This window comes from Sparassis crispa, assembly GCF_003851025.1.
Source record: "Sparassis crispa DNA, contig_000000F, whole genome shotgun sequence".
NCBI lineage: Eukaryota > Fungi > Basidiomycota > Agaricomycetes > Polyporales > Sparassidaceae > Sparassis > Sparassis crispa.
Window position 1 is genome coordinate 3,583,803 of NW_020939747.1, and position 19,848 is coordinate 3,603,650.

Here is a 19,848-nt window from a genome sequence, read left to right on the forward strand (position 1 = left end):
TCTGAAGAGGTGCTTCTTCGTCATAACCTTTTCGGCTGGATAAGGGCGGAGGAAGACGTCTGCGGTGCTGTTGCGTTCTGCGCGGGAAGCTTACGATGGGTCCTGGTCCTGTGGGTGTGTAGCATAGGAGGCTGGGAACTGGGAGGGTGCAGCGCGGGTTCGGTGAAGTCTTCATTCCATTTCCCTTGCATTTTCCGCTCGTCCGCTCTCCTCTCCTTGGTGTTCTCCTCTGCTCGTGTTTGTGCTGCGCAGTTTCCAGCTCGGAGGTGTGCCGTCGGCGTCTGCAGTGCTGCTGGTAGGTTTTCCTCGCTATCGACGTCCCCTTGCTGACCATTATTTGCAGCGTTCGCATTGGCGGCCTCTGTGCATGCGACGGGGGAATGAGTGAGAGAGATTCGACATCGGTTCCATAGATATTCTGTACTCTTGGCTTGTTTGTGCAGTGCGAGATCGCGCGGTAGATGTGCGTGGTGATTGCCTCCCAAGTCGGTGCGTTGTGAGACGCAAACTTTCACAGGCTGACCGGGAGGGCGATGCTCAAGATACCAGTTCTTGACGAGTGGTATATCCTGCACTTGTTGCGTATGTCCCGAACGACGGCTGTAGGGGTCAGGCGCCCACCAGAGGGCAATGGCATCAGCGGTAACACCATTCTCCAGCAGCTTCTCGAGGAATGGGTCAAGATCTTCTGGGAGCTCAAAATCGACGTCGTCAACATCGTTCGGCCTGAATATCATGTCTTCGTGACTGAAGTGATATTGGATTGATGAGGGGATCGAAGTAGAAGGCGGGCGAGTCGGGATCATCCGTGCGAATATACACATTTTCCGGACTGTGATAAGGAGAGATATAGACGGAGCGAGGAAGAGAGTTGTAGAGGTGGGGAAATGCGACCTTATATTCGGCTCTAATCTGTTGACAAATGATGACCTTGTTGATGTCGTTGAACTCGTTCCAATCCTCGTCAAGTGTCGATATCCCTATAGAGCGGCTCGAACTGTGGACCGCCAAGAATCGCCATGTTCAAAGTCTTTGCAGTGAAGAAAAACCTCTTGTCGAAGAGATAGCTAGAATTGCCGTCTGCGTGATCTGATAACAACGTCCGGCCAACGCAATACAAATTGGCCATGGCAGGAAGAGTTAGCGACCAGTAGCGGTATGAAGCACCATTGACGAAACGTATCGACTCACGGCTTCGGATCATAGAACCACTAGGAGGTTGCTGCGTCCTCCTCTTTGTCAAGCTCCAGTTGAATAGCCTCCAATGGTTCCACATCCAACGTGTTGTCGCTATAGTCAAGGGGAGGCTCTTCGTCATCAAAAGGTGGAAAACGCATGTGTTGGAAAAGTCTCCGGTCGCGATTCTCCCTATGCACAGCACGCCGCATACTACTCCACTGGGCATGATAGACTGGTTCTATCACACGCGGAATCTCGTTCATGAAAGTAATGGTGCCAGTTATGCGGTAAAGAACCGGCAATTCACGCACTTGCTGCCAAGGATAGGGAATGATTCCGAGCAACTTCATCACCACGTGTGGAACAAACTTCAAAGCACCAAGTTGCATGAGCTTATCTTGCAGTTGCTCATGTCGCCCTGTTCCTTAATGATTTTTCGGACATGCTCCAGGGGGTGATCCTGAGGAAACGTGAACTTCGACGAATGCGGCAAGAATACGTCAACTCACCCCTGTTTACCCATGTCACCGAAACCCGCTCCTACGTAGATTAATGGCAGCACCGCGGCCGGAGTTTGAGGTGGGGAAGGCCGCGAGGCGCTTGTACTACGAAGAAGGCAGCGGTGGACACGTGCAAACGCGTCAACATGGCCAAACGCGTCGCATTTACATGTCTACAAAGGCGCGACGCTCCTAACGTACTGCTCACCATGCTGCTGTGCCACCCAACCACCCTGATCTCCCAGCTGAACCCGATGCAGCTTGCCCTCACAGTTCCACTGCTGCCAGTTCCCCTGCAAGCTGCGTTTTGCCAGCGCTTCCGGTACCTTTTTGGCCCTACGGGTGAGCGAGATCATAAACCACCCATCCGACTCCATGAAGTGGGTTTGAAGGAGCCCTATATCGCTCACTTCGTGGATCTTGTCGGACTCCTAGAGGCACTTTGTTGACTTCTTCCCCAGATTGTCTGCGCCTTGCCGAAAGAGAGACTGCGGTAAGCCATCTTGTTTTCTATGGCTCACAAGTAGCGAACGCCTTGGGTTTGAAGGAGTCCTATGTCGCCCATTGTGTTTGCCACTTGCGAAGGCCTGTTCATTGTTTGATTTGGCTTCTAACCTTTCTGCTTTGCAGCCTGCTGCTACGCGCTGGGATTAGCCATGAAATGGTGCGTCTTGTTGACGCAGGGCCTTCACAGTATGTCGCCGAGTCCGAAACCTACAAGTATATCAGGCCTATGCCGAAGTGCTCCCTGGACTCGCTTGTAGGGCATGCCACCCGCGGGTGTCCTGTCTATGATCTACAGCAGCGCAAGGTGGTGTACCTCAAAGATACATGGCGGATTTTTGCAGAAGATCTCGAGAAGGAGGGTGACATACTAGCTTCCCTGCGCACACACAATGCGTCATATATCCCCACTGTGGAGCGGCACGGTGATGTACTCGACCATGCGATGAAGACCCAGGCGCTAGTGTATGAACCTTGGAATCATGCGGCCCAGCTTTTGGTGGCAATACAGACAGGACATCTACACTACCGGTTGGTCTTGCGCGAGGTCGCACGGGACCTCACGTCGTTCACGAACACCAATGAGCTTTGTGGCGGTGATCGCCGATGCGGTTGAAGGTACGTGCTCTCTGGTACTGCTGTTGGTACTTGAAGAGTGAGCCTCATTTCCGTATGGATGATAGTGCACCTGCGAGCATACGAGGATGCCAAGTATTTGCACCGGGGCATCAGCGCGGGAAACGTCTTAATTACCCTCGAAGGGCGAGGGTTGTTGATCGACTGGGATTATGCCAAAGCTACGGATGCTCTAGGAAAAGGTGCCCATCGGCACGACCAAACGGTATGTAAAATGGGTCTTACGAGACTTACTATACTCTGATTCAAATTTTCGGGGAACGTGTCAATTCACAATTTATGTCGGCAATGTTGCTACAAGGACAAACACAAGAGAATGCATTCTAGAATGACATCGAGGCGTTCTTGTACACGCGCCTAAAGTGTAGGGCTTGGACAAGGCATTCTGCCGCAGCTTGGTGGAAGAAACCATCGGAGGCCTGAAGGCATTCATGGAAGGAAGGGGGGGGTGAGGGGATGCTGCAAATGCTGGCTCCGCTGGGCCTGCATAGTCCGAGGAGTTGAAAAATCGCTTTTGCGGCCATTCCCACAGGAAACGATGGTGCTCCTTGAAGTTTTACGGATGGATATGAGTATCGCTTCCGCGGTCTGCGTGAGTACCATTCTCGATGATCATCCTCACATCCATACTCATGCTGTTTATCCGGCACGGCCTCAGCCCTGACTTTTTCCCTGGCATGACCGCAGTGCTCGTCGAGAAGCTGAAGGGCCATCGAGATCGGACACAGTTGAAGCCGGAAGGTGCGAAAGGTGAGTGTCACTGGAAATGATGAATGAGCTAGGCCCAGTGCATACGCAATGTTCGGGAGGTAAACGATCTCATAGATATGGCATAGATGCAGCGATGTAGAGGGGTAGAATGTCTGCTGTATCAAGAAGATATCCTGTGTGAGTTGCCACCATATATTCCGTTGACACGTGTTAGAGAAAACGTACCATCACTGCTCAGTGCATGCGAACCCTTAGGTTTCGAGACACGATGTTAATCACCTGCTACTCAGCAGTTCGAAAGCATGATGATCGGCAAATTTGTTGATGTAGAATGTTTGGAAGGCGTCAAGGGAGTGGTATGCCTGTAAACCTTCTGGTATGGGCTTTCGCCCAAAGACCGGTATCAGGTGGGCTGCACGATAAATACGGTCGAGTCGAATCACTGCCATCGAAGGTTCACCTTCTCGAAGTGCCGGTCTCACCATCCACATCCCAGTGTCTTCATCTGGCTGATCCCCAACTGGTTCAAACCATCGAACCAATGCACACAAATAGCGCTTTGCATGATATGAAAAAGAGAAAAATAGTAGGATGCGTGCAACAAGAGGTTTGTGCACGTGCAGCCGGTTCTTCGCGGGATCCATGTTCACAAAGACGCAGTCAAACCGAGGCTCCTTCTTGCGCCAACTCGGAGTTGCTCTAATATGTTTGCGACGCATACCACCAATACCAGAGGGATCACTTGGAGCATAAAATGTAGCGGCAGCTGAGTAGTGGACGAAAATTTTCTCGTTGAACGGAGGGCAGCTATCCAGAGAGATTCTGGACCCATGAAGATCACTGTGGGGGTGTAATTCATTGTAGAGGAACCGACGAACGAGAGCAGGAAGCTCGGGTTGATTGATCTCAGCTGCAAGACCCACGATCCTTTGAGAGTGTCTATGCTCTAGCATCGAATAAAATTGTTAGCAGAAGGAAATGGTAAAATTCAAAAACATACGCTTGGTAATTGCCATCGTCACATATGCATGTACTGTCGGTCCAGGGACAGGCACCGCATCATTGATCCATTCATCTGCACTTGGTTCATCAACTTGTGGAGGCTCAGTGGGATCTACACAAATATCTGTTACGTTCTGCTGACAAACCGATGAAAATGAAGGGAACTTACAAAGTGCAACAAAGGACGCAGCGAGAGATGGCATATTGAGCATCTCACGACTTGCGAAGTCTACCCGTGATGCAGCGAGTTTGTCGAGAGCTTCATTAGTCAGAAGCATTTGTCCGAGGGCCTCATTACGACTTGAACGTCGCCAGGGTTCTTTCACAGCCTTGATATGCTTTGCTTCAGTGATTGAGGAGCAGAGGCCATTTGGAGCAGCAAATTCCCACATGAGAATTTCGTAGTGGCAAAGAGAGTGTTGTCGTGGGAGAGAGAATCCATTGACGTGAACGCCAGCTGTCTCGAAGACTGTCCGATATTTATGGAATCGACGCAATGCATCATTCAGATCTTCAAGGTCTTTCCCGGTGATGACATTATGTCGAGCGATGTAACAAAATTCGAGAAATGCTCGGATCGCACGAACCATATCTTGAGGGACATAACCAGTGATCGCCGGTAGGTAAACCTGCAGCTGATCACATTTAGCATGCTATGTGATCGCGGTTTCATGCTTGAGTCTGAGACTTGCCTTCATCAGTGCCTTGGAGTCGTCTCCTGTCCACTGTTTGAATCCTCGACCTTCATGAAATCGCCGTAGCCCAGAGAATGCAGGAACTGCAGCAATACTACAGGCAGAATCTCAATCATAACATTGATATACAATAAAATAAAGCAGTAATGTACCGCTGGTCAATATCCGCCATGATTTCTTTAGCTTTTCGCTTTCCATATTTAATTTGCAGATATTGCTCTACCCAATCAACCAGATGATCTTTGAAGGTTCCTTTGATTAGCTGGTGGAGAAGGTCGGGCGAAAGGAGCTCATGTATGTCAGCACGAGGAAAATCATTGGTGAAGGGCTACCAACGAATATGTAAGTACGTCAATTAGATGATTGCCAAAACAACAAAATTCATTCAAAGAAAGAAAGATATTGAGGCAGAATCCGAAGCAAAGAAGAGTGAACAATAGGAAGTTTGAAAGCAAAAGAACTTCGATCGCCAAGACTGTGTACTTACCACAATATCACCGACAAGGCCGTACTCATCCCAAAGGATTCCCAACTCAAAGGTTTCAACAAGTAACTCGGTATGCTGGGTGGAACGACGCCCGCTATCATTGCCATCAAGGTTTGTGTTCCTCGCAGTACATCTGTTATTAGCTGTATAAGTAGCCCCTTTCAATGTCAAAGACAAGGGAGAATCAGACGCACTTCGGACACCAGCCCTGCACTATGCATGCCAGGAGTGCCTGCTCAGGATAATCAGCGATATATGGCCCAAGGCCATATATTATCCGCCGAAAGTGGCCATCGGCACAGCGTGTGACTTCTGGCGTTGTCATTCCAGGCTTGAGTGACTGCAGAATCCTCGAAAGAGATGAGTGGAATAACTGTCGACGAAACTTGCGAAACTTGACATCATCAGCATACTTCCGATCCGCTTCAAGTTGTGTACTGAGTCAGTGAAAGGATAAGAGCAAAGCATAGGCACCACGAACTTTTTGGTATTGCAAGGAAACCAATGAGGACAATCGCGTTGCGATGCGCACGTCGAACATAATTGTGAGTGTTTCCGATCCCCATGTACAAAGGGTAGTACTCGTTTTGTCCTGTGGCCACTGACACTGTCGTCTTGTCACTTCCGAGCACGATAGGGACAAACGCTGCACCATGTGTGTTGGGATCAGCCGAGATAATATCCTACAAAGTAGATGAGGACTGGTCTGTGGCCAAATTTTGAAGGGCAGGACGTACCGCTTGTTTCCATGCCCAGTCCCCTCCCATAAAATTTTTGAGACGACGCTCCTCACCATCAAACTCGCGCAATGGACCGTAGTCCATTTCTCCATCAAAGTCCGGATTGGCGAGCATATTCTGTGCAACAGTATGTGGATCTCGGAACCAAACATCATAAGTAGCTTGCATCCACGGCGGAACGTCATGCTGAGGCACTTCTCCTTGATAAGTCATGTTGAAAGACTGTCACCCAACTTCTCCAGACTTGGTTGAGTGTATCGTACTATACATATCCTTCGCATTGGCAAAGGGAGGTTCATCGTTGTGTCGCAGCAAGGTGGCTGCCCAGAGATCAAGGAGGGTGTTAATATTTGGTGCGGACATTTGCTCACGCGTGTAAAGAAATTCAGCGAGTTCGAACTCAACCTGGCTGCGATAGGGAGTCCAGTCATCTGATCGGGGCATATCGCGAGGTGTAGGAGGAGTATTCTTAGGTAGGTAGTTGCCGTCCTTGTCACAAGGTGTACCTGTAATCAAAAAGGTCAGCTCACAGCGAGATCTCACCTTCGCATTGTTCTCACCATTGATATACTGATGATACTCCACGCCGAGAGACTCACGCGTTGTCCTTTCATCCTCATCGGCAGAGACAGGACTTGGGCTTCTACTGGGCATTTCATACTCCTCTGCGTCTTCATCGGACTCATCTGAGCCTTCATCAGACTCATCAGACCCATTGGACTCTTCCTCGTGCTTGTCAAACCCTTCGTCGATATTGTTGTGGTACAAATCATATTCCTCAATACCAAAATCAAGATTTTCTACGTCGAGATCGTTGAAGGGCAGCGAGTTGTGGTCTGCGGAGTTCATATCTGGAAAATGTGAATGCAGATCAATATATACTTGAATGTCATCAACCCGAAGAGACAATATTATATGATAGGCTTACCGTCTGAATTATCATGTTCATGCAACTCTGCATGATGCATCCATGAAGTAGATTCATGTCCCGGCTGTGAACTTGATGGCAACCTTTCACTGAAAGAATGCCCATGTTGGGCTCGAATGTGTTTCTTGCGACCTGATGTGTTGCGAAACCATCTGTTGCAGCCTGCCGCAGGGCATTGAAACTGAAGATGAGCATAGACTGGACGAGACATGGGTAGCGAGAGTGAAGAATAGAAACCAGTTGTGCTGTGCTGACTTAGCGATTTCAGTCGCTGCCATTGCTGTGGCGGAAGCACTTATTCGGTGGTAATCTTCGTTACCGGAACTACAAAAATTGGAAAAGGCATTTGATTTAACTTGAAGCCACAATATATCAAGCATACAAATCTGGTATTCTCCGCATTAGCCGCTTGTCAGCGCAACAACTTGAACAGATCACTCACACAGTATCTCTCATTCTCTCAAGTCAACGACTCCCTATGGCACAACGTAATACTCGTTCTTCTACTACCTTCATACCACCTAGTGAAGGCACTCATCCTCCAGCCCGAGTACGTCGCTCAGCTGCAGAAGTCCAAGCTGAAAAGGAAGCAAAGCAAAAGGCGAAGGAGGCTGATGCTACTGCAAAGCAGGAGCAGGCTGAGGCAAAATTAGCAGCGAGAAGGGAGCAGGCTGAGGCAAGGGCAGCAGTGAGGAAGGAACTGGCCGATGCGAAGGCAGCAGAAAAACGAGAGCAAGCTGAGGCGAAGGCAGCAGCAAAAAAGAGGCAGGCTGAGATGAAGGCGGCCGCAAAAGAGGAACAGAGTCAGGTGAAGGCAGCAGCAAAGAAGAAGGGCCAGACTCGTGTTGCACAGCTTGAAGACAAGATGGCCATGGAGGATGCCCAACGCGAAGTGACACGTGTGGGGATGGCCAACCTGAAGAGGTCACGGAAGCCTCGTCACGGTATGTCTTAACTTACAACTGCTGATAAGTCTGACCTAGCCTTCAGAGACACCGTCCACTGTTGCAGATGAAGGAAACAAGGTGGACGAAACTGATCAAGGGTCTGTCCTCACTGACCTCGATGCAAGCGATAATGATCGGCCCAAGAAGAAGTCTAAGAAGAACAACTTCAGTACCCGAGAAGCGATCAAAAACATACGCAAGCACCAGGATATGTCTATGATAGTGGAACAATCCGAGGATGAAGAGAAGACACCTGCCGGGCCTGATGCAGATGACAGGCGCCGCGTGGCAGAGCCCGATGAAGCTGAGAAATCAGATAACGAGTTCATAGAATACATCATGATTACTCACTGTTGTTACTGATCTGACATGTCTTCCACAGAGAGGATATTGCTGTTGCCGCTGGGGCGATAAAGAATTGGGCAGTCAACGTCTCTACATGGGGTGTTCAGTCTAGGACCAGGATTCAACCCAACAGCACTTACAGTCACACCATGGATGCCACTGTTTCCCGGCGCACTAAACCTGTGTCGTCAGAAGTACAGGTATCTAAAAAATCCAAAACATCTTCAGGTAAAATTGCAGCTGCACGCACAAAGGAGGAAAATACTGTCAATCCTAGGGGTATCCTTAATGATGACGATCTCGATGAAGAGGTGGAACGGTATGCAGCTTTATCTAGTCCGATCAAAGGTGCTGGAACACGAGTTCGAAACGATGTAAGTGTCTCTGTGATCATCTCAGCTTGAACCTGATTCAACCTACCAATCAGGACATTGTCAAGTTCGAGAATGTGCATGTCGCAGAGGTCATTGAATTGTTGGATAATGGAGATACCTCAAAGGCGAAGAATAAGAGGACCACTTCTGCGGTATGTTTAGCACACGTTCATCTTGAGCATTCTGTCTACTTACTATATGGGAACAGACGACGGTTAAGATCGAAAATGTTGACCATCAGCTTCCTCGACCAAGCAAAGCAATACAATCAAAGCCAAGGCTGAACGCTGAGGCGACTCCAATGGAAGTCGACGATGATGACTCAGAGGTTGATGTCAAGTACAAGCCTCGTAAGGTGAAAATAGGAAATGAGGGGTTCACAACTTCCGACCTGCCAAGGGGTGCAGCACGGGGCAACCGTTGGCGCGGTATGTTCGTACCGACTTTCCAGGAATATATCGGCAGTCTCAGAGACCCCTGGCTACTTGATGACTCTGAGATCATTGTGGTTCTTCAAGCTATATGGGACGCGGTCTACAAGTTTGATATACAGTATACGGTAGACACCGATGGTCCTGTGTTTGCGCTGGTAAGCCCAATTTGTATCAATTCGAAGACATGGTGTTGACTCATTGAGGGAGGCAATGCAACGTGTGTATGAGTATCGGAGCGGTTTTGGTTCTAGCGCCATGAATCATCTTGAGAGCATCTTCAAATCCAGTAAACTATACCGGGATTCTCTTGATGAACATGCAAAATTTGCGCGGGCAATGCTCTCCAAACTTCGATTTGCATGGGAGAATGCTGACAGCAATGATCAATCAGTGCGTTCCTATCCTCCTCATGGTGTTACAACTAAGTACCGTGCCGTTTCCAGAAATTCAAAGGCCTCTTCTGCGGAGTCCTAGTCTTGAAGACGCTTGCTTGGCACTACACATCCATCAACAATCATGCCGTGCACGTTCCTGGGCTATACAACAATGAAGACCATGTTGGGATTGTTGGTGCAGTGGCATTGGCGACTGCCGCGGTATGTTCACTTTGTTCCTATTAGAATAGAGAAGTCCATCTGGGTTGATCTGAATATGACTCATTTTGACAGGTTGAACGTATCTTGGTACTTTGGAAGACCCATAGCATCATGCTGGAGGGCGGGAAATCGGTCATCCTGAAAAAGCTGAATCCGACCACAGGCAAGCTGTCGCGCAAGTCCACGCTCTTTAGTGATGCGAACTATGGATCCAAGACTCGCGAATACGCACAGTCAGCTGCTAACCTCACCGCAGCAAGAATGGTCAAGGTTGTCGAGAAGGCGCGTGATTATGCGAGAGTGGATTCAAGCAGCCAGAATCCAATTGACATCTCCGACGAGGACATGTCAGACGTTGACCGCGCAAACCTTGTGGAAGTGGACTCTGACTAACTGTGCATTCCGCGTATGTTCTGGCAGACCATTGTCCTCGAGCACGTTGACTGACTTGGTCATACATTTGCTAGTGTGTTGTGCTAGCCACAGAGAGATTAATGATACCATATATGCAATTCTTGTCGCCCTCTGGCTCCTTTCCCATGTCCCATCCATTTTTAGCCGCTTTTAATTTTCACTTCCACGCCAGTTTTCATTTCCCGTGAACATTCTCTCCCCTTCATGTCTGCCTCCTTCTGTGGTCATTCAAGTCTTGATATTTTTTGCCGTTGTTTGTCTCGCCAATTATCATAAGGTTTTCCATACGTTCTGTCGACTCTGGCTAGCTTTGACTACTAATTGTTTGTCTTACTATGCTGTGCGGAGAAGTAGCTTACCAGCTGGCTTACTTATACCGGTCTTATCTTGACTTATGTGCTGTGAATATCATTCCTTCCCAGTCTTGATGCTTCCTTAGTGAAGTAGCACGCAGATGATTCAAGAACATTAAGAGCAGCCTTACCAAGGAAATAAGGCCATAAGTCATCTCCTTGATTTTCCTTTAGTCCATCTGAACACATGAGTGCCAGCTGGATTTAAGCCTCTAAGGAGAAATTCAGACGGATCAAGACAAGCGATCATCTTAATTAAGGAGACAAGTTCTGAATGTATTATTCATCTTGTTTTTGTCTTACTCCCTTATTCAAGGCGAATAAAGTAGACTAAGAAAGTGATGACAAATGCTGATGTAGTGTGAGTGCGGGGCTCATAACCTGTAAGCAACTGCGCCTCGGGCTACGAGTAGAAGAGAATAGAAATTGGCTTGACTACATAGAAGCCTGTTGAGCTCCTTATATACTGTAAACTAAAAGACTAGAAACTACCAGACTGTTCTCGAGACATTGTCCTTACTAATCCTAACCCTACGGACCTTTCCCGGACCTTTCCGTAGATGCCGGATTGCTAATCCGCACCTCCAACAGAGATACTGTATTCTGATTGCACAACCAGTAGTAACGGTTGTCCACAATTCATACGCCAAAGTCAAACCAATATTGGGAAAAGTACGCACCCTTGTTTTGGCAGAAGTGCAACAGTCCTCTGTCACGCAACCCTCGCCTCAGGCATGGACGAGCATTTTCGGAAATTGTCCATCATATCCTCCTCCTCATAAACATCAGAAGAACTGACCAAGAGACTCAAATCAAAGGTCCCTGTCGCCAGATTGGGGAAACGATTAAAACCATGTTAATCCCATCTCAGTCCATGGTACCAAAGCATGGCGAGATCAGACACAACGAAGATGATGAACTCTCGCCTCACCAGGGTCGCAGGATATTTTAATGATGGGGAGCAATAGGTCAAGATAGACTTTGAGGACGTTTGGCCTTGCACTGTGCGACAACATTCCAGGTCCCTTCAAATCTCGCAGAACATTTTCACAGAGCTGAGTGTGCGCGTGGGCAGAGCCTTCTGGAGAGCACAGCATGTAGTGTATGTGGCATGCACGATGACATTTGCTCCGATCGTGCATCTGGAGCAATCGTGGCGGCGGTGTTGTTCAACGTCGAAATGCAGTCACACTCGCGTGACATGCATCTGACTGACGCAACAGTGCCCGACGCCACTGACCTACGCTCAGATATAGCCTCCAATTAATTATTAGCAGAAGACCCAGTCGTAGGCGCGTGCCTCTCTAATGCATAGAGGGTGGCATTTTCACTGGCTTCGCTCTGAGGACCGCGCCGACGGCAACTCGATACGCACGAGAATTCGACCGGGCCTTACTTACTTACATACATACAACTCGCGCCCAGCCTGATATCTCCTCGACTCGCATGAAAATCTGAGTGGAAAAGATATAGCCTTCTCCAAGCACAACAGGCTTGATAAATACATGAAATAAGAATGTAAATTTATTGCACATATAGAGAATGGAGCGCGGCTTCTCACATCAACCTCCTCCACCAATGCAAGGAATGCTGCGACAACCTGTCAACGTTTTGACGGCCTTGCGCTTCGATGTTCCCACGTCCTCAGAGGGCATGCGGCAGATGAACCTAGACTAACCCCCCCCCCCCCCCCACCACCACCAAAACTGTGCTACAGTCAAGAACTATTGAATCTAGAAGATGGCCCATCTTGCAGCCTTTGATGTCCACACCAAAGATGACGTGCTTGAGAGGAGGGTCCACTACAGGGGAGAATATGTGAATCGGCGAGGAATGTTTGATGCCTTCAAATTGAAGATCAAGCCAGAATATGTCATCATCGTCGTCGTCTTGCTCGTCTTTCTCCTTTTCCTCACCGTCGTCCTCGTCGTCGCCCTCGGCATACTTCTGTGTCTCTATTCCCAAAGGGAGAGTCGCGCAGAATCCAAGCGCACTCACTACACCAATGGCATCTGGACGGAGGGCTCAAGACAGGTAGGTACTCTTATCCAGAACCGAGGAGACATGGACTGACCATTGCAACCAGATACTGTATTGATTTTGCAGCTGCTGCGGTCAATGTTGAAATGCGGCCTAGAGCTGCGGGGGAGTGGAATGCAGGGTAAGTCAGCTGCTTTGCCTACTCCATTTCCAGGACAAGGATTTCATCTCATGTGCTTTGGATAACATGCAGCTGCTGAAGGGGAGGAGAGCGGGGTACATGATCCAGCGATCCTAGAAGCGAGGGCCCAAACGTCGGTGCTGGAGTGTTTCTTGGTGGCCGTCGCAGAATATATCTTACCCATCAGAGCGGTACCGATGGCCTTTGAAGTCGGAGGCAGCTTCCCATTGTCAGAAAACAGTCCTAGTGCAACGTTGAAAAGCTTCAATTATCGCCGAAGAGGCGGATCCCCAGCTCGTCTATCGTACAACGGTAAGAATTCCGAGGCTCGCTAGAAGAGTATCCCACTAAGCGAGATTGCTCTATTTTCAGTGTGTGCAAGTGGAGTCTTTGGTGGTGTCGCTGTGTGTACGTGCAGACGCGCGGTGATGCAAAGATTAAGAAAATCCGGAGACAAACTTGAACCAAAGCTTCGCCGTGATACGGAGGGAGTTGAAGAGATGGCGCGCTGAGTTGGGTGAGTCCATACTATACGCGACAGACCTTAATGCACACGACGCGATGCCCTGCCAGAAGTCGTCGTGCACAGTGGCAGGGGCTCGATGAACATGAAACTTGAACATAAGTCAATAGAGCATATTTCCCGAGAGCGTGGTGTTTGGTATGAGTTGCAGCCGCTGTTGGCTGGGCCATGAGGTCCAGTGGTTCAAGGTACGTGAGAGCAGTGTGACAAGAGGAAATTTGATCTCGATCTGAGATCCTCCGTTTGAGATATCTGTAATCTGTTAGCGACGACAGGTCCCAGTGTCTGAAAATCATGCAACATCTGTACAGATGCTACGTGTGTGGAAGGACGTATAAAAATGCTGGTACCGGAATGGCCTGGGTCAGCCGTACGCAAGTCGCCTAATACAGTACTCCGTATACATTGTTACGAGAGCATAACAAAAATTCGAGTGGGAGAGCACGGAAACCATTAGACATTATACTATTAGATGTACACATATACACGTCAGATGCATATAACCACCTCCAGAGATACACACAAATAATCAGAGCTTCCTCGTCCGAAATGAAGCAAAGGCGCGTAAAGGTTCACCGTTAGGCACCCACAGTCCGGCTGGCCGTCTTCCCGAGAACAGCATCGAGAGTCTTCTTGACCGTCCTGCCGTCACCCTTCGTATCAGCAGCCTTCCCCTTCTCGTTCCGCCGCTTGATGAGCCGCCGCCACAATCTACTCGGCGATGATGGCATTAACGGGATATGAACAGACGTGGGCGTCTCGTGCACAGGAGAGGAGATTTGGGAGACGGAGGTTGCGGAGGTGGTGGTGGAAGCGGAGGCCTTAGAGGTGTTGGATGAGTGTGAGGAAGTGGACATGGAAGGAGAGGTCGAGAGCGACGGCGCCGTGGGCACCGCGAGTATCCCGTTCTTCTCGTCTGCCTTACTAGACTTGATCAGAATTGGCTGACTAGGAAGCTCCGTATCGGGTCCTGAATCGGACAGATTGGGCGCCGAATGATTCTCTGTCCATGATACGTTCCGCGACTCTGAGTCGAAGCCATCGTCGGCTCGTACGCCATTCGCCTGCGTACTACTGCTCGCCTCTCCTACCTCATTCTCCTCTCCTTCGGCCTCCTCGTGCTCGATCTCAAACACTCCGTCCTCTGGCAAGACGCTACTCGTCGCGCGCTTGTGATAGCCATACACGGACTGCACCGGCGAAGTGGGAATACTCGTGGAAAAATCCCAGCTCTCCATCGTTCCATGGGTCAAGACAGACGGCTGACGCCGGCGTTCCTGCCGCTGAGCAAGCGGTGGCAAACCCTTCAGCACGGCACCGACGAGGAAGGTATGCTTCCGCGCGCCGCGGAAGAACGGGGTCGCGAGGAGCTCAGCAGCGGTTGGTCGGCGTGTGGGATCCTTGTTGAGGCAGGCCGCAACGACCTCCTGAAACGCGCGAGAATACGTGTATGCACCGCCAGCGCGGTCGAGCTGGGGCGGTGCGTCCTGCACAGTCTGCAGGAGGGCTTTATGTGGCGTGAGGAGCGAGCGTGGGGCGCGACCCTGCGTGAGCTCGAGCGCGGTGATGCCGAACGACCAGATGTCTGCAGAAGCGTCGTAGGTGCGCCCGTTGATTACTTCCGGCGCCATCCAACACGGCGTTCCAACGAAGGATTTGCGTTTGCCCACTGTACGGAGCTTGGGGCGTGGGTGTGGATTTACATGCAAAGGCGAGTGTAAATGTGGATTCTGGTGAGAATGTGAGTGTAATTGCGAATGGGAATGGGTGTGTGAGTGGCGGGGAATAGTAGCAGATGAGCTTGAGCTTGAACTGGAGCTGGCGACTGTACGCTTGTTAATAATTGGAGGGATATCTTCTGAGTCCCAAAGAAAGGTAGCAACCCCGAGGTCACATAAAAGCACGGTGCCATCATCATCAATGAGGAGGTTCGCTGCCTTGACATCGCGGTGGATAAGACCATTGACATGCAAGTAGCTGAAGGGAGAAAGCAGCGTCAGTACCGCTCTTTAGATGGACAAATATAACTGGACTTTATTCCCTCAAGCGCTTGCTTGAGAATACACCTCACAACCTCTTCCTCCATACCACCGGGCCATCCATAGTGCATCACATCAGCGGCACTGCCCGCATTCATCAGACGCATCGCGATATAAAGCTTGTGACCGTCCATCCACGTGCCACGTACGCGGAGGACATTTGGGTGCTTAGACAGTGACATGAGCTGCGTTTCGCGCTGTAAAAGACAGAGGGCACGGGGTGGCAGGCGGTCAAGATCTAGGACCTTGAGCGCGCACGGGGTCGGGTGGGCCACGCCTGGCGGTTGGAACTGCGCGGCGTAGACTGTGGAAGACGCGCCAAAGCCTATGGGTGCGCCGACAGTGTAGTCGGAGAAAGTGTCGCTGCAGGACCGTTAGTACGCTGGATGTGGTGAGTCAAAGGGGTGCTGCGCACCTGTAGAGCTGCCACTCGTCCTCGACCGCACCAATGAATTTGCGCGCGATACGTTCAGTGGCCGCGTTCATGGCAGTATTCTGCGCGTTGGATGGGGATGGCGTGGATGGGGATGAGAGAGATGGCTGATAAAGTGAGATGTCGCAACGGAACTTGGGGGGCCCTTTCGTTCTTACCGCGGAGTGTCAACATCGCAGATCCGAGATCGCATCTTCAGGCTTGGGCTCGGTCCTAGATCGTATCTTGGCACATTCCGTCATCCCCCTTCTTCCAAGTCATCGCCTCTACATTTCAGTTCAAACCAGTGTCTTATATTCCTCTCAGACCACATCATAGCAGACGCCCCGCTCAGTGCCGAAAGATGGCGCTTCAGTTGCATCACAAACGGTGTACGGTCTGCTACCTCGATTCACCTTTCAGCTATTGGGTGCATTGCTGACCCAGCCATATTGTGGTTTGTCCCGATATGATACAGCGCGGTAGTTATACCGGTAGAGCAGTGCATGGCAAGAAGGTGATAAGGTACAACGCGCCTATTTTTCGCTTTGCATCTGTCTCGGATATCGTTGAAAGTACACCGTTCTCGCTTAGATCCCACCTGTCCGGAGTTGAGCTGCGTACAACACCGTTTTCGCGACGCCTGGAGTCATCGAACTGCAATTTCTGCCGGATAGCTCTCACTGGACTCGTTGTTGCTGGCGCTGGCCTGAAGATTGAACCACGTTACCACTTCGATCGGTGTCGTGTGGCCAGGACCCCTGGCAATTGGGGAGGATCCCTGAGCCGATTTCGGACAAAATTTAGACTTTCGAGAGCCTCATGCCTGGTTTTTCACGGACAAATCAAGGGGTTGACCACCATATAGCCTGAGCCATTTCGCGGACATCGGAAGGCTGAACCTGGGGGGCCTGATCCGGGACCGGACAAATGCTCGTGAAATCCTGGCGAGGCGCCTCGAAGGAGGGCGGAAGGGGCGGCGGCTTCGCCGCCTTCCCGAAAGCGCCCAAAATTTCCTTTTTTGGGGCCGAACGCGACGCCATGCCTGAGGTAAAACGCGGACATGGACCGAAAAATTGGGGGTGATGCCTCATTTTTTGCGGACATTTTGGGTCAAAAATGGCACTTTCCTAACGGACATTTTTGGCCTCTCAGGATCAGGCATCTTGGCCAATTGCCAGGGGTCCTGTGTGGCCCTTTTCAAGGCTTCGCGAAGACACCAGTCCCGATTGACAGTGACACTCCTGCTACGCTCACGTGAGGGACGCCGAGCTCTCTATATATGCAGGGGATCCTGGATCTCCGTGCTCTCTTCCGGTCTTGGGGCTGATTTTCTGCTTTCGCTCTCCTCCGTCTCTCCAACGCAAGCCGCAGGGCCGCACGCAGTCACTTATAGTCGGGATCTTGTTCAGTTTAGGGTACGCGTGTGGAGTCACCCGATATCGATTAGTATGTCGCTGTGCGGGCTTGTGCTCGCTGATATCACAGGCATCATCAACTGTATAGCGATATCGATGGCTGTGTGAGCGTCCTCGTTCCCTACACCGTGCACACGGTTCTCTTCACTCACCAACACAATTCGTGTTCTGTACTGGTGTTTTTCCATTCCTCGGCTTGAATCGATCTCCCTCGTCAGGATGTCGACGCGCATGTTGTATGGGAAAATATGCTACGTGGTGAGTCTCACCAGTACGGGCTCCTGACAATGAGAATGACGACCATCGTTGTGACAATGCATTGTTCATTTCATCGTCCCTAAGCCTAGAGATGTGTACGTCTGCTTCCAAACCCCAGTAGGAACTACGACCAGAGCACTCGTCCCAAATACCACGTAGCCTCCTGTCCCCACTCGAGAGACAAGAAAAGAAAACACAGGAGGAACGGGGTTACGCGACTGAAGTTTGAGAAAAGGTAAGTGGTACGTAACGAGCCGCTTTTTCTACAACGTCGCCTCCTATAACATGAACACAACAGCGGGGCGAGTACAAACATGTACGTATTTACCACCTCCTGGTGAACTCACCAGAAGAGGATCCAGGTGCCGAGCACGAGCGCGACGAGCACACCCAGTGCGCGCAGGACAAGAACTACGACAAGCGCCTTGCGCACTGCTGCGTAGAATGTCGTGAGTGCCGAGCCTGTCCAGTTCATCCTGTACACGAGGTGTCAGTGTCAAGCACGATAACCAGGAAGTAAACAGGTGCTCACCGACGGTCATTCGTGCCTCCCGCCCGTGCACTGGCCTCCCATCCACGGATGACTGCTCGATAACGCTTTGCGAATACCCTAGACAGTATCCGATGAGCAATGATATATCGCGCTGAATATACTGGGAAAAGATGCGCACCAGATCCAGAAATTCACATCTGGATAGCTGAACCTTGGGAACACACTCGCAAGGCTGGGCGCGACGACAGGAACTCCCATTGCCATCAGTGCATCGGGAGGGAGGAGTTCGCTTGCATTGAGCGCCACCAACGCCCTATCCTTCACGCTCCTCCTCCTCTTCTTCTTCCCCTTAGATGCAGGTATGGATCCAACATCCGATGCCATGTGCACCAGCAGGTCGAGCGTCATGCCGAGCGACAGCCCCCACAACTTCAGTTGCGTCCGCTCAAGCTCCCGCACCCGGCTCAGCCCTGGCAGGGAGTTGCGCTTCCTGAGTGTGCCATTCGCCGCGCCTGCCTCCACGTGCGCACGCTTCGCGTCTATCGCCTTCGCCGTGTCCTTTGACGGCGAGGGAGAAAGCGACGCGGACGAGGACGACGGCGAAATGAGAATGGCAGGGAACTGCATACTTCCGACGAGAATGCGCATAAGCAGGCGCAGTAAGGTGCTGTGCCGCGGGGCGAGGCGTGACGACGCATCCACACTCACACTCGACCACCGCGGGCGTGGCTCGCCATCTCCCCCGAGCGGGAGCAGCTCCGCAATCGGCACCCAGTGCAACGTCGTGCCCGCAACAGGGTCCACTGCGGTCGTCTGCGGCGCGAGCTGTAAAAAGACAAACGGAGAGAGCACCATGAGCAGCCGCTTGCCGAGCGAGGTTGTCACTTCGCGGTCATCCAGCTGCCCGATGGGTGTGTATGCGCTCTCAGCGAGGTCGAGCCCAATTTCTTCCCAGGTCTGGCGCATCGCTGAGGGAGTTTCAGGTGAACGTGCTATGAGACAGCGGTGACGACAAACCTGTGTAGAGCCCGCCTTCATCGCTCTCCTCAGTCTTACCGCCGGGAAATGCGACATGGGCCTCGCGCGTGCGAGGTCCACTGCCGCTCAGACGACCAGCATCTCCGCTGTCGGGCGTGTCCCTACGGAGGAAAAGGATCTCCGGTCGGGCGCCGGGTGCTTTTACCCAGTCGAGCTCAAAAAATTCGGAAAGAGACGGAGTGGGTACATTGGTTGGAGATGAAGAAGGAGCAGAGGGATCGGCAGCGGCGACGGGGTCCGGCTGTGCAGCTGAAACTGGTCGTGGGGCATACGACGGTGGGGGAACGACACGGACGATGAGCGCAACTGCAGCGCGGCGCGGCTCTGACGGAGTTAAAGTTGACTGGGGGTTGGTGCATGAATGGTATGGAAGGCACGTACGAGTTGCGGGGGAAGCGATTACACGTGGAGGAGTCAAGCGAATATGATGCAGCGCGCGTGAGAGCAACGGTACAATGGATGGCTCTGGCGAACAGTGTCAACGGCAGCGACAGCGGGGAACGATGGGCTCACCTTGGCTGCTCGCCATGTCGCACGACGAGGACGAGGGCGTGGAGAACGTGGGAGATGGTGAGGGACTCGGCGGCACACGAGCAGAACGACGAGCGAGGCCGTCTCCACCCATACAATTTGTTGGGGGCGGGGTTACGTCATCCCCAGG

The 19,848-nt window shown here is 51.2% G+C and overlaps 9 protein-coding genes across 9 annotated transcripts; 3 read left to right on the top strand and 6 right to left on the bottom strand.

The window, feature by feature from the left end:
• Positions 1–20: 20 nt before the first annotated feature.
• Positions 21–806, bottom strand: SCP_0113360 (hypothetical protein; the record flags this gene model as incomplete). The annotated part of the gene is made up of 1 exon (XM_027753559.1): positions 21–806. One exon carries the CDS (start codon positions 804–806, stop codon positions 21–23), a length of 786 nt encoding a protein of 261 aa, XP_027609360.1.
• A 405-nt stretch (positions 807–1,211) lies between these two features.
• SCP_0113370 (hypothetical protein) lies at positions 1,212–1,529 on the bottom strand (the record flags this gene model as incomplete). Its single annotated transcript, XM_027753560.1, has 1 exon — positions 1,212–1,529. The coding sequence occupies one exon, from the start codon at positions 1,527–1,529 to the stop codon at positions 1,212–1,214; it is 318 nt and encodes a 105-aa protein (XP_027609361.1).
• An 811-nt stretch (positions 1,530–2,340) lies between these two features.
• Positions 2,341–2,799, top strand: SCP_0113380 (hypothetical protein; the record flags this gene model as incomplete). The annotated part of the gene is made up of 1 exon (XM_027753561.1): positions 2,341–2,799. One exon carries the CDS (start codon positions 2,341–2,343, stop codon positions 2,797–2,799), a length of 459 nt encoding a protein of 152 aa, XP_027609362.1.
• A 1,006-nt stretch (positions 2,800–3,805) lies between these two features.
• SCP_0113390 (hypothetical protein) lies at positions 3,806–4,924 on the bottom strand (the record flags this gene model as incomplete). The annotated part of the gene is made up of 3 exons (XM_027753562.1): positions 3,806–4,476; positions 4,531–4,644; positions 4,702–4,924. The coding sequence occupies 3 exons, from the start codon at positions 4,922–4,924 to the stop codon at positions 3,806–3,808; spliced, it is 1,008 nt and encodes a 335-aa protein (XP_027609363.1).
• A 261-nt stretch (positions 4,925–5,185) lies between these two features.
• On the bottom strand, positions 5,186–7,303 carry SCP_0113400 (hypothetical protein; the record flags this gene model as incomplete). Its single annotated transcript, XM_027753563.1, has 8 exons — positions 5,186–5,321; positions 5,380–5,555; positions 5,715–5,847; positions 5,909–6,137; positions 6,196–6,397; positions 6,452–6,654; positions 6,718–6,960; positions 7,015–7,303. The coding sequence occupies 8 exons, from the start codon at positions 7,301–7,303 to the stop codon at positions 5,186–5,188; spliced, it is 1,611 nt and encodes a 536-aa protein (XP_027609364.1).
• Positions 7,304–7,860: 557 nt separating this feature from the next.
• SCP_0113410 (hypothetical protein) lies at positions 7,861–10,471 on the top strand (the record flags this gene model as incomplete). Its single annotated transcript, XM_027753564.1, has 8 exons — positions 7,861–8,326; positions 8,373–8,652; positions 8,712–9,048; positions 9,102–9,200; positions 9,257–9,637; positions 9,690–9,872; positions 9,926–10,078; positions 10,151–10,471. 8 exons carry the CDS (start codon positions 7,861–7,863, stop codon positions 10,469–10,471), a joined length of 2,220 nt encoding a protein of 739 aa, XP_027609365.1.
• A 2,114-nt stretch (positions 10,472–12,585) lies between these two features.
• Positions 12,586–12,943, top strand: SCP_0113420 (hypothetical protein; the record flags this gene model as incomplete). The annotated part of the gene is made up of 2 exons (XM_027753565.1): positions 12,586–12,879; positions 12,932–12,943. 2 exons carry the CDS (start codon positions 12,586–12,588, stop codon positions 12,941–12,943), a joined length of 306 nt encoding a protein of 101 aa, XP_027609366.1.
• A 1,164-nt stretch (positions 12,944–14,107) lies between these two features.
• Positions 14,108–16,054, bottom strand: SCP_0113430 (Serine/threonine-protein kinase fray2; the record flags this gene model as incomplete). Its single annotated transcript, XM_027753566.1, has 3 exons — positions 14,108–15,506; positions 15,563–15,931; positions 15,984–16,054. 3 exons carry the CDS (start codon positions 16,052–16,054, stop codon positions 14,108–14,110), a joined length of 1,839 nt encoding a protein of 612 aa, XP_027609367.1.
• A 1,945-nt stretch (positions 16,055–17,999) lies between these two features.
• Positions 18,000–19,812, bottom strand: SCP_0113440 (predicted protein; the record flags this gene model as incomplete). Its single annotated transcript, XM_027753567.1, has 6 exons — positions 18,000–18,132; positions 18,189–18,266; positions 18,328–19,117; positions 19,167–19,511; positions 19,569–19,652; positions 19,701–19,812. The coding sequence occupies 6 exons, from the start codon at positions 19,810–19,812 to the stop codon at positions 18,000–18,002; spliced, it is 1,542 nt and encodes a 513-aa protein (XP_027609368.1).
• Positions 19,813–19,848: the final 36 nt, after the last annotated feature.